Here is a 13087-nt window from a genome sequence, read left to right on the forward strand (position 1 = left end):
TAATTACAACTAGTTATGATGATTATTGGATTTTTGATTTGAGGAACAAAATAATTTATTGCACTTTTTGCATCTCAGCATCAACATTTAACCTGTTTTCACCTACAGCTGGCGTCCTAAGTGAAGTTAAACATTCACTATTTTTGACACAACTGGTTATAAGAAAATCATCTTTCATATCTCATATTTTCACACTTTCATATTTTCATGTCTCCATTCTTTTGCTGTTTTTCCATCCTCATTTCATCTCTGTCTGTCCGTCTTCCTCTGTGTTTTCGTTGTTCCCTCCCATTTTTTTCTTTTTCTCCTGTTGTTCCCTCCGCCTCTCGGCCGGCAGCACGTCAGTGATGATGTGTGTGTTGTCGGCTCCTCTCCTCCCCCAGCGCCCCAATCTGACTGCCCCCCCCCTGCAGTTGAGTACTTTCTTCTCTCACTCGCCCACCACAGCCTCTTCCTCCCCTTCCTCTTCCCCATGCTTCTCGCTTATTTCATGCTTGTATTTCATGCGTATTTCCATTCTTCATACTTTCTTACCTCCGTATTTACCTTCATTTACGATTACACACACACAAAAAAGAATATACAAAAGAATACACACATAAGTTTTTGGGAGATTTGAACACTGACACCAAAATCACTACTGTTGCAGCTTTTCAAGATGTTCAACCACTTGCTAAAAAATCTCTCCTCCTTATAATTAAAAACGTATTATTTCATCAACCAATCTCATATTCTTCTTGCTTATTCCTGTGTAGAGCTGCAACGATTAATTGATTAATCGATTATGTGTGTGTTGTCGGCTCCTCTCCTCCCCCAGCGCCCCAATCTGACTCGATTTGAGTAATTTTTTAAGAAAAATAAGTCAAAATTTTCTGATTCCAGCCTCTTAAATGTGAATATTTTCTGATTTCTTTACTCCTCTGTGACAGTAAACTGAATATCTTTGGGTTGTGGACAAAACAAGACATTTGAGGACGTCATCTTGGGCTTTGGGAAACACTGATCCACATTTTTCACCATTTTCTGACAGTTTATAGACCAAACAACTAATCGATTAATCGAGAAAATAATCAACAGATTAATCGACAATGAAAATAATCGTTAGTTGCAGCCCTATTCCTGTGTTAACGGCCGTACGTTCGCCTCTGTCACTCAGGAGCGCGGCGAGTTGGCGCCGCTCAGCCTCCAGGCGCCGCCGCAGGCCGAGCCCGACCAGGAGGAGCTGGACTTCCTGTTCGACGAGGAAATGGAGCAGATGGCGCCCAGGAAGAACAGGTTCACCGACTGGTCCGACGACGACGACTCGGACTACGAGCTGGACGACCACGACGTCAACAAGATCCTCATCGTCACGCAGACCCCTCCCCACCTCCGCAAGCACCCCGGCGGCGACAGGACGGGCAACCACGAGTCCCGCGCCAGGATCACCGCCGACCTGGCCAAGGCCATCAACGACGGGCTGTATTACTACGAGCAGGACCTGTGGACGGGCGAGGAGCAGGCCGAGTGCAGCAAGGTGAGGCGGAGGTTCGAGAAATGGTCTGGGTATCAAAAAGCAAAACTTAATTTGTGGGCATCAGAACGTGGTGAAAAGCTTCAAATTTTGGATTGTTACAATGGGATCTTATGGCATTTTTACTGAGAAAATCAATTAAATATGGCCTGATTCTATTTAGAATAGCAAACGTATTCAAATGTTACACAGAAAGTAATTTACTCATTTAAGCATAGTAAAATGTGCTTCCATTAAATAGAAGAATGCATCAGAAAATACTCTTCTAGAATCACTAACAGAAGCGGTATTATAAGTGAAATATTTCCGCCGATACCCACCTATAATTGCGTGTAATTTAGTTGTTTTTTGACTTTTTGCCATTCAGAGACCCATTACTTGATGTCTGAGTGACAGACAAATCTTCCTTGCTCTCAGAAAACATAACTTACTAAACCAACTTGGGTCAAATAGTATTTGCATACTTTTTATGGGTGCTTTTTAAGGCTGAACAATTAATCGAAATTTTATAGAAATCGCAATGTGGCCTACTGCAATTTTCAAATCGCAGGAGGTGCAATATTTGTTAAAGGCGAAATGTGTGTCAAAATACAATTTTAAATGAAATATTGTGGTGCTGCAGAGATGTCCTGGCCTACACATCATATTCTACAGACTTAAGAAAACATCTTTGTTTGGTACAGATCCCTGCAAAAATCACACCATAATCATTGTAATACGTTTTTCAATGAAAATGAGAATAATGATGTAAAAATTATCATTCCCTCTAATATCGCAAATCATATCGCAATTGCAATATCAGTCAAAATAATCGCAATTAGATATTTTTTCAAAATCTTTCAGCCCTAGTGCTTTTAGCCCATTTGCCAGATGGGTGACAATTTCAATTGACAATTGGAATTGCACCAGTGTGGTAAACCTGACCCATCTGGTACTCTAAGCATGTTTTAACCAAATGGTACGATTCTGTTGAAAGTGCTGTTTGACCCAAGTCTGTTAGAAGAAGAAGTAGAGGAGAGCACCAAAGGTAGCGAAGGGTAAACTACAGGTAATTTGTATGCAGCCGTGTGTTTCCCGTCAGGTCTGAACACGCCGGCTCCTCCATTACGCTGCCGTTCACATTCACACAGGATCCTCATGAGTCACGTTCACTGCAGAGGGACTTATGGGCCGTTTCCCCGTCAGACACTTCAGTCTCATCTCTTAAGTTACTGCAGTCTTCTTAGTTAGACCTTATGGTACTTTTGACTAATAATAGTTTGTACTGTCATACTGACTTGCGTCCCAAGGCTTCATCAAACCAAGTTGGGCATTAGGTCTTCACAAGACATTTAACACTTTAGGCATTTAGCCGCAACTCTTGTCCAGAGATACAATTAGTGCCACATTAGAAAGCTTATATTCCTGTGAGCAAATACTCCTGTCATCATGATTAGCAATCGTGATCACTATATCGCTTGCTTTTCTGTCAGATCAATTCCTCGAATGCTTGTGTATGATCTCTATAGGCAAAGAAACCCGAGCCAGAGAGAATTTTTTTTCTCTCCCCTACTATTTCCTAGGGCCCTGTGCTATTTTGGCTGTTTGTTGTTACTTATAGTTTGTAGTAGCAGTGTGTGAACAGAGGAGCTAATGTTAGTGTCCAGCTGTCCTACAGTCAGTAAGCCAGACCACACTGCAGGCTTGTGAGCCTTGGCTGCGTTCCATTCCAAAAAATGTGTTCACTTCCACAAACCCTGTCTTTCCTTGAATCAGCCGCTTTGTTACCACCTGTGTTTTTTTTTATTATTATTATTATTTTTTAATATTTATTTTACCCAGGGAAGGTTTCAGCTCTGGCCTGCTTCACTATCATTGAAATAAGACGTTAACACGCGAGAGCTGCCCAGTACAAACACAGTCTTCCACTGGCTGCTGACACAACTATCAGATCTGTTAAGAGAAGGGAATGAGGATACAAGCTAGTGGAAAAATTTCACGGACTAAAATGTAGGTGAAACCCCGGTGTATCTGCTGTTTGGGCGTCAGAAGCCGAGCCAAGCCCCCGCTACAGCTCAGACCCAGGACTCTTGACATGAACACGTAGTGACAGAGCTGTTAGACCACATAGATACTGCCAAAAATAGGCCACTATTTAGCGCCCAGTATACGAGCCCAGTCCTCCGAACTACATGTGTGTGGCACAGCTGCCGCCAGAGTTGACCCTCTTTTTTGGATGGCTGCCTCGTCTGTAGACACTGTGTGCTGGAACATCATAGGAACACAGAACAGATAAATCAGGGTTCACACAGGTCTTTAAAATCCTTTAGGGTTTGTGAAATTGATGAAAATCAGATAAGGCATTGAAGGTTTTTTGAAAATGAATGGATGGCCTTGAAAGCGCTTGATTTCTTTATTAAAATTTTGTAAAATATAGCAATATGCCTCAGCTCTTTGTGCCTCTCTCCATCCTGGGATCGACACTTCACATCCTGAGGAAAACCCTGTTATGAATATTCTTTACTTGACAATATCATGACTAAAAAATGAGGCTTCTATGATATCTGTTTTCGACCAAAGCCATGTCTTACCCCCAGAACGTGGCAATTTTGAGTCCTTGAGTTTATTTCAACAAACAAGACGTACGAAGGTAATTTGAAAAGTCTTTGGATTTGAAGGCCAAGTGAGTGTGGGAACCCTGACAGATAGGTAGTCATGTTTTAGGACACAGGTACAGACATTAACGTTTTACTGTAGAACCAAATAAGCATAATTTATAACACAAAACTGACTGTCTCTCAACCAGCCACCAAACCATTACTTGTAATATCTGACGGTTTAAAAGAGAGCAAAAAACCTAAATTTGAAATATTTCCTTTTCGGGGGATGGGAACAATAGGAGCAGCATTAGTTCAGCAAGTATGCGGTGAAATTTGAAAAGTGGGACTACAAGTTTAATCCACCAACAGGCTCACACAAGTCATCTGTACACATGGAGTGTATCACATATCAGGAACAACTCGTACTTTTTCTAAGACCAGCTGAAAGCTACGATCCCCTATTGAATTCGCCTATTAAATCCACCTCAGTTATGGAGGGGAGGAGACGGCTTGTAGAAGAGTTTTGATGCCTAGAATTAAATTACGAGTAATAGTATTACTGATATAGTGATACTGAATCTTTCTATTTTTTACACCCCAACCTAAAGCTTTTTACCCATGTGGCTTATGCTGTGAGACACTATAAACAGAGAGTGTTAGCTGATTCTGCAGAGGAGTAATTGGGGTGGAAAAAGGTCTTGGTGCTGTGGCTTTCACCCTCGCTCTTCTTACTGCCTTGTAGAAGAGTCTCTGCCTCTTGTTTACTGCCTGTTTTCTGCTTGGGGTTCAGGGACTGCAGGAGGAAAATGGGAGCGAGAGAAACAGCCATGTGTTGTTGACCTTTGATAGACAGCAGTGAGTTAGTTCAGCAGCAGGTCGGGGATCTGGGACTCTCACACCCTGCCACCTCATCCAGCGGTCAAAAGCTCAGGACAATAAAAAAAAAAAAACACGAGTCAAAGATCAAGACATGCATGTTCTCATTCAGCGTTAATGTCAGCTTCATTTATTGCATGTGTCAGTGTGGTAATCAACATTCTCTACTTATCAATATCACGATACGCATAAGGATTTTTTTCTATATCGATATACAGTACATCCCAATATGGCTCACTCATAATCAAATTCATGTTCATCCCATTGAACCGAATGGTAATATTGGGTGTGATTGTCGAGCAAAGCTGAGATTTTCAAATAGTATTCCTTTAAAATGTTTCACACCTCATTTTGTCAGTTTTTACATATAATTAGCTTGTTATCATCAGTTTAGAGAGCAGAATTGTTTGTCACAATATCTCAAAATCACCATATCATGACGATATGACTCCACTGAAAGACGATAAACGATGATATTGAATAATCGCCGAGCTCTAGTTTTGATCCCACTAGTGTCACTCTTAATAGAATTGTTTGCCCACTGAAGATACTTCATATGAAAGAAAGTAAAGAAAGTGGAAGAAATGAAAGAAAGTCATCCAATTGCCGACTTGTATCTGGTCTTTAGTTTTTGCTTGGTCAGCTCCCGCTCTGCTCAAAGGTCGTCAGTCGCGTCTCTGCAGGTGGGAAATGTCGCGCCTGAGTACATACACCGAGGTCACCTGCAGTTTTGTTTTTTTTGTTTTTTCTCTCCTCTCTCCTTCGGACGTTGACGTGTACAGTTCAAAGTACGCCCGCCTGGATTCTCGTCACATCTGCTGTTTGTCACACATGCCTGCATGGCTTCAGGCTCTGGCATGCTGGCTGCTTTTTCCATCCATGTACAACTGTGTTTTATCAGTGTAAACAGGCTCTAACTAGGGCTGATATATTACAGCGCTGTGAAAAACGTTTGTACGCCCCCTTCAGTGTTTTTTTTTTTTGGGGCTACAGAATGATTTTAAAATGAAATTACTTGTCGTTTCTTTGTCCGAGACCTATACAATGTTTTCTATTACACGTAATGAGAAAATTCAATATTTTTTGTATGCAGTTAGAAAATTCAAATAAATGAAAAATAGGCTGTGCAAAAGTAAATGCACTCCTTCAGCTGGACCCCAATGCCTCCTTATGGGGGGGCATTGGGGTCCAGGTCTTCTTCATGTTTCAAAGAAAAAAATACATAAAAATAAATACATAAAAATAAATACATTTAAACGCACAGTATGTAATTTCTGCCGCTAGGGGTCTCTCAGTCAAAACAATAACAAAAAACATTGTTTGATGACGTTGTGAGGTAGTGTGGGATCATGGGAGGTTTTTTTTTACGGGGACAGCTTCGGCGACAGAACGCAGCAAACAAATGCAGCAAATCAATAATCGTGATCAATCACGAGTGAGCGATTAAAAAAACAATAGAATGAAAAAAACAACAGAGCGGCTAGAGCGGCTAGCTAGCTAGTGGGCCGACTTCCTTCCTCACTCTCTGACGGATCATCTGGTGTTTCCCGTGTTTCCCCGGAAGTTAGGGGGTAAAGGGGATATGACGCCATGACAGGAAGTTAGGGGGTAAAGGGGATATGACGCCATGACAGGCGACCAAATGAAACGCACCGTTACCTTGAATAAAATTACGGATTTCTCTCAACTCAAAAAAATATATAACATAGGTCTAGTCGTTTTTAGATATTTTAATGCGGAAATGTTACATATTATACCTTTAAAAGATTCATATGGATGCACTTTCACTGCAGTTTGTCCCGTCCAATATCTGAGAAGATAAACTCCAGTGACATTAGTTAAATTACATTTGAGGAATTCAGTGCCAGTTGGTTGGCCAATGTTGCGTTCTTTACAATCAGTTACCCGTCTCGTCTGTGCCTTGCTGTTGTTCTCCTGACTCATTTTGACTTGACCTGTATGTTCTGTGTTTTCCAGCAGGAGGTGGAGAACTTTAAGAAGCTGAATGTGATCAGTAAAGATGAGTTCGACACCCTCACCCCCAAAGTGCCTGTTGACCCAAACCAGGAAGTCCCGCCTCCTCCCATGCCAGGTTGGTTCATGTCACTTTCACACAAGCTGACCAGCCTCTCTGGATCTAATACATTATTTTTTTTATATAATATTTATATTTAGACTTTTTTTACACAAACATTACTCCTCCTGTTCTTGTGTCCCTTCATGACATTGTTATCTTGTTTCTATTATTGGCTTTTGTTTTCATTTTAACCATGTTTGTGAAACACTTGAGTTATATTGATGTATGAAATGTGCTACAAATTAAATTTGAATTGATTCAACTTAGACCTGGGAAAACTTAAGTGCCTGAAACTCGGTAATTTGTCCTGCAGTAGAGATATACTGTCAGATTTCAAAGTCTAGAAAGGCATTAAGGGCTCAGCAGGATGAGGTGTGCACCATGTAATCATAATAGTGTGGTTCAGTAGAAAACGATTTAGTATTGTGTATATACAGCTTCATGTTTTTTGTTTTTTACCCGTGTCTGTTCTCAGTGGACGGTGAAGTGTCAGAAATGGCCCACTCTCTGCCCAAAACGGTCCCAGAATCCCCCAGTGCTCACGAGCCCCGGACCCCGCACACCCCCAGGACCCCGCGCACCCCCGGGCGCCAGGACCCCAACAAGACGCCCCGCTTCTACCCCGTCATGAAGGAGAGCGGCACCATCGATGGGAAGGTGAGCACCCTCTCTACTCTACTCTCTCTCTCTCTATACATATATATATATATATATATGGCAGAGAAAGTGAGTGACACCCTTTTATACCTGACTAGTAACCTGGGAAATGTGTGGGTCACCTGGGGAAGTCGACCCCCCAAAACGACCATGGTGGAATTGAATGAATATTAAGCTTGGTGTTGCTGAAAAAGCACATGGAGCTCAGTCAACCTTCACTGGATAAAAAAGTTTTTCTTTTTTTCCAATTTGGCCTAAAAGGATAAAGCCCGGGCTTTGAATGACTCAAAATTCAGATGAAAAAAGAAAATGTAACTTCTGATGTGTTAAAGTATAACAGTCCTGCTCCAGGCCTGAGAGGTGTGTGTGTGTGTGTGTGTGTGTGTGTGTGTGTGTGTATGTATGAAATGCCTTTATTTAGAGCGCATCGAGAAATTAAAAACAACCAGCATGTTCTCATTACTTCCTTGAACTTTCTCCAGCCATTGAGCAACTCTGGAGATCGTTGAGCAACTGTGGAGATCGTTTGAAAGCCTGATATGCAGAATATGCAGCATGAGCAATTCTCTTGGATCATTCAAATTAAGATACTGACACAGTTTTTTATTGTTAGACTACAGTTGATCCATGTCTGTGAAATCGGCCCAGGATGCTGGAAGCACATGGCCTTTCATGCAGGAAAATCGCTGTATCGTCCGCTAAGCAACCGTTCAAGTAAACAGTGATTTCTAGTTTAAAGCTTAAAACTAAATGCTTCTGTCTTTGTTGAGAGTCCAGTGTGGTTTCTGAGTTTTGCTGAGGTGGCAGCAACAAGAGAGTCGGCAGCACAAGTCTTCCACTGTAGCTGGTTCATTGTTTTTTTTACGTCTATAGTTATTATTATTATTATTAACAATGGAGTCCAGACACCAACCTGTTTGCGTTCCACCCAGTTGTTTATTTATTGTAGCGTGACAGTTTTCCCTCTCGATGCACATCGTTGTACTAAACATTGTATTCGCTTTTGCATACACGCTTTAATATGCGGCTACATTAGAGGCAGACAATGCTCGCCTGTTACTTGTTTTGCATGTTTTTTCTTATGTGTGTATGAGTGTGTTTTTTCTTGTGTGTGTAGACCAGGATCAAATAATAGCATTTGCAAATATTTCTTGGCGTTTGTTTTAACCTGCTCTGAGTGCAAGGAGGGTGGAGTTTATAGCGTCAGGAGATTTCCGATGACGTCAGGCAAGTGGTCGACCCAGAAAAGTAGATTTAATTGACTTTGAAATACCATCTCGACTTTGAAATACCGTCCTGTAATTGTCTTAAGTATCTAGTGTCCTATGTGGCTGACTCCACCCATATGACTGTTGGCAAAACAAACCATGAGAAGAACTTGAAAGAACCATTTAGTATGTTGATGAAACAATATAAGTGGCCAAGAACATCCTGTAACTAAAAGGTTACAGGTTTGAGCCCCACAACAGCCCATATGTGTCCGTCAACACCCACAAGTCCTGCCATTGTCCTTGTCCTTGTAAATTGCTGTGTATTAGTATAAATGTAAATGTAATAGATCGATTGTTGTGTTTTTCTGTGCCAGACGCCCAGGAAGAAGAAGACCCGCCACAGTTCGAACCCTCCCCAGGAGTCCCACATCGGCTGGGTGATGGACTCCCGCGAACACCGGCCCCGCTCTGCATCCATCAGGTCCTACTGCTAGTTTGATTAAAGCTACAGGCTACGCTTTAGTTCATGTTTCAATTATAGATTTGTAACAGATAAACTCAAAAATGTAAATCACTGAATGGTTGCCACCTCCCTTCTTTCACTCTACCAGACATTTTCCATCCCTCTTGTCTTGTTGCAGTTCTTCTACATTGTTGTCCTCCATCCACCTCTTTGCCCTTCCATTTTTATAAAGCACTTTTACCAAAACAATTTTGTCATAAAACTCTTTGCACGGCAACAAAGGGCATTAATACATTTAAAAAAATAAAAGAAACAAATCTAAGGTATAAGGCTAAGATTTATATATGCTTGTGCAGGTGTGACTTTCTAGGCAAGGCGAGTTTATTTCATACACAAAGGCAATTCAAAGTGCTTTACATAAGGTATATAAGACATTTGATAAGAAATACAGAATAAAATAAATAAAAAAAAAACAAATAAAAACAGCTAAAGTTTATAAGAAGAGAGAATAAATACAGAATTAAAATGCATGAAAAGAATAAATGTCAAGTTGCATAGGCAGTGCAGAACAGAAAGTTTGAAGCCTAGTTTCAGTTTAGTTTTTCTGCCTCTTCACCCAAACTCATCCTCCTCCTCCTCCTCCTCCTCCCCCTTTCATCGTCCCACAGCAGCTCCAACGCCTCTCCGTCAGAGGGAGCCCCGCTGACGGGGAGTTACGGCTGCACCCCCCAGTCGCTGCCCAAGTTCTGGCACCCATCCCACGAGCTGCTGAGGGACAACGGCTTCACTCAGCAGGGATACCACAAGTACCGCCGACGGTGCCTGAACGGTACGGAGGCGACTCGGATTCACACCCAGACACTTCAGACACACACACACACACACACACACACACACACACACACACACACACACACACACACACACACAGACTTTACAATAGGACTACAAATGTCTGATAAGTTTGTGTAATATAATTGTGCAATGAAGTCGTCACTGGAACATAAGGCCAATTTAGGTTAGGAGGTAAAATAAAAGTGTACACCTGAACTAATAATTAACTAATAATTGCAATGTACTGATGCCTGATGGATTTTGCGTACTTAATATCCATTTTGATGTACATACATATATATATGTATATTAGCTGGTATAAATTATTACCCTATTCTGTATATGAAGAGTTTATTTCCATAATATTACCTATCCATACCTACCCAAACTGCATCATTCAAGACTTGTAAAATAGAGGTGGATCCACTCTGTTAGTGTTCATTTTGTCAGCCAAAAGTTGTTTTTATTTCATCAGTCATTTTGCAAGAGTATGTGTCACTTTTTTTTTCAAATGGTGAGTATCTGCTTTTGAAACTCCTCGTATATTGAAAGAGTGGAGGTGGTTGATGAGTCAGATTATGTTTTGCAGAGAGGAAACGGTTGGGGATCGGCCAGTCTCAGGAGATGAACACTCTGTTCAGGTTCTGGTCCTTCTTCCTGAGGGACAACTTCAACAGGAAGATGTATGAGGAGTTCAAACAGTGTGCTGTGGAAGACGCCAAAGACAATTACAGGTAAGGAGGGAATGGAGCTGCCGTTTAAATACTGAGGTCCGGATTCACAGGGGATGAGGGCGACCTGCACATTGTTTTGTGCCACAGGTGCTCGAGTTGAGAGCGCAGATTCTCAAATTTATACAAATGAAGTTCTGGCACCAATGAGCCCTTGAAGCAAGCAAATAGACCCTCCATCATGGATCAGATCATGGAAGCTCTGTAAGGGTGTGCTGCCATTTGTTTTACTCCCCCTTTCTCTCCTGTTTTTGGTCAGTCAGGGTGTTTAGAATTGTACTTTTTGTTTGACTCAGTTTAGCTATTTTTGTTTCTAGGCATTTTGGGAATTTTGTGTATTGTTTTGGCCTGGGCCACCCTGAAGCCTACAAAAGCTTCCCTGACCCACTGAACGAGCCAATGGTAAAATAAATTATCTTTTTGTTCACTTTATCACTGTGTTGCTCCCTTTCTCCTGAACTTAGTTTATGTTACCCCCTTAGCACCCTAGACGGCATTTAGGGGTCGTAACAATCAATTGCAAGCACAAATAGTTTCAGCTGTAGGACTAATCCACCGAGGCTGCACTCCTGCGCCCTAAAGCGCCTTTATAATTGGAGCGTTCTCCGCTCTGACCCGAGTCTCTGGGATAGAAAACCTCCTCATCTGACTGTGAAAGATGCCTGTCTGTGTCTTGTAACCATTCTTTGCATAAAGTCTTCATGTCACCTTTCAATGGGTCTTAACATGCACTAAAATCATTATTGCTCTCAATTCAAATTCAAATTATATTTACATATACAGTATATATGCATGCCCATAACAGGTGCAAAGAGGCTTTATTGACCAGAGCTATTAGGCAGCTTTCCACACTGCGCCTTGCACACAGTTAGTGAGCAGCATGGCTTCCTGATTTGGTCATTTTGGTGATACAGCGCACACTCTCGTCCCTGCGGAAACCTTCAGTGAATCTGGGCCTCTGTGTTTTTAACAGTTAAATTATTTATTCTGTTGTATTCTATTCTTTGACCCTCACTCTCCTTACTGTTGGTTGCTTGTAGGGTTAGCGATATAGAAATTTAAGCTTATTCTACTGCTGCTCTACTTCTACTACTCTTAAGATGCTTTGGATAGAAGCACCAACCAAATGCCTCAAGTGTAAAAATGTTAGTGGGTTCTATTGTAGTCTAGACTTTTCTAGTCCACTCCTTCTGTACCTTCTGTTCTCCTCTGTGGTATCCTGCCACACCAGAGTCTGCAGCAGTCTTCTTGCTGTGAGGGTTAACAGGGGAGGCTGCCTCACAGCAACATTGTTGTGTGTTTGCCAGAGGCGCCTTCAGACATCTGCCAAACCCACATTCTTGATAAATAAGTAGGCGGTTCCACTCTGCACAAGTTTTTGGGGGGAGTGACTGTTGTTTCGGGGTGTGTCAAGTGAGGCAACACTGAAACAACCCCCTCAGCTGTTTATACAGCTCACATTCACTTGATTAAACAAAATAATGGTCAACTCGTCTTTCCGGTTCCTCTCTGTCAGTCAAATAAAAGCCATTTATAAAACCTTGGGAGGAATGTTTTAGTGTTACGAAATGTTCTAGTAGGCACAGAAGGCAGTTTGGGCTGGTATGCTGAGAATCAACATACAGTAGAGCAATCATACCACATCACATCCTGCCCAGGAAAAATAAACCTTTCAGAAACCAGACTTGAAGCTGAGTGCCTTTTGTTTCCCGGTTTCCGAGATAAAATAGAGTGCGTTTGAATTTGCCTGTGTTTGTTTTCCCCTGCAGATACGGGCTGGAGTGTCTCTTCAGATACTACAGCTACGGTTTGGAGAAGAGATTCAGGTTAGATCTGTTCAAGGACTTTCAGGAAGAGACCCTCAAGGACTACGAGAAAGGTAACCAAGTCCTGCGTTTTGTGGTGACCGACTCCTCTGTCCACCGGCCACAGGGACCAGTGCATCCCAGAATCCACCAGCCACTTTCACTGGTTCACCAGCCAGAATAAAATCACGTAGTTGGTGATAGTTGGTCTCGATAAAACGTTCCAACCAAAGCCAGTTATACACATTGCAATAACTAAGTTGTACATTTTGAGCCTTGGGTATCAGGTCATTTCATCATTTTTCTTGTGAGATCAGACATTGTTTTATCAAGTTAGTCAC

General features: G+C 41.8%; 1 protein-coding gene across 3 annotated transcripts in view; it reads left to right on the plus strand.

The window, feature by feature from the left end:
• larp1b (La ribonucleoprotein 1B) overlaps positions 1 to 13087 on the plus strand; it is a 32453-nt gene that overhangs the window by 14733 nt on the left and 4633 nt on the right. For 2 of the 3 annotated variants that reach the window (XM_071519733.1, XM_071519735.1), the window contains exons 11-17: positions 1157 to 1516; positions 6946 to 7060; positions 7521 to 7702; positions 9288 to 9394; positions 10045 to 10205; positions 10800 to 10944; positions 12711 to 12820. In XM_071519733.1, the coding sequence (XP_071375834.1) occupies positions 1157 to 1516; positions 6946 to 7060; positions 7521 to 7702; positions 9288 to 9394; positions 10045 to 10205; positions 10800 to 10944; positions 12711 to 12820 (1180 nt within the window). The remainder of the gene's footprint in view (positions 1 to 1156; positions 1517 to 6945; positions 7061 to 7520; positions 7703 to 9287; positions 9395 to 10044; positions 10206 to 10799; positions 10945 to 12710; positions 12821 to 13087) is intronic. The other variant, XM_071519734.1, reaches the window with a different exon arrangement.

The sequence above is a fragment of the Centroberyx affinis genome, unplaced genomic scaffold (assembly GCF_046629955.1).
Source record: "Centroberyx affinis isolate AG114_WGS23_722 - 3 ecotype Tasmania unplaced genomic scaffold, CSIRO-AGI_Caff_v1 ptg000728l_1, whole genome shotgun sequence".
NCBI lineage: Eukaryota > Metazoa > Chordata > Actinopteri > Beryciformes > Berycidae > Centroberyx > Centroberyx affinis.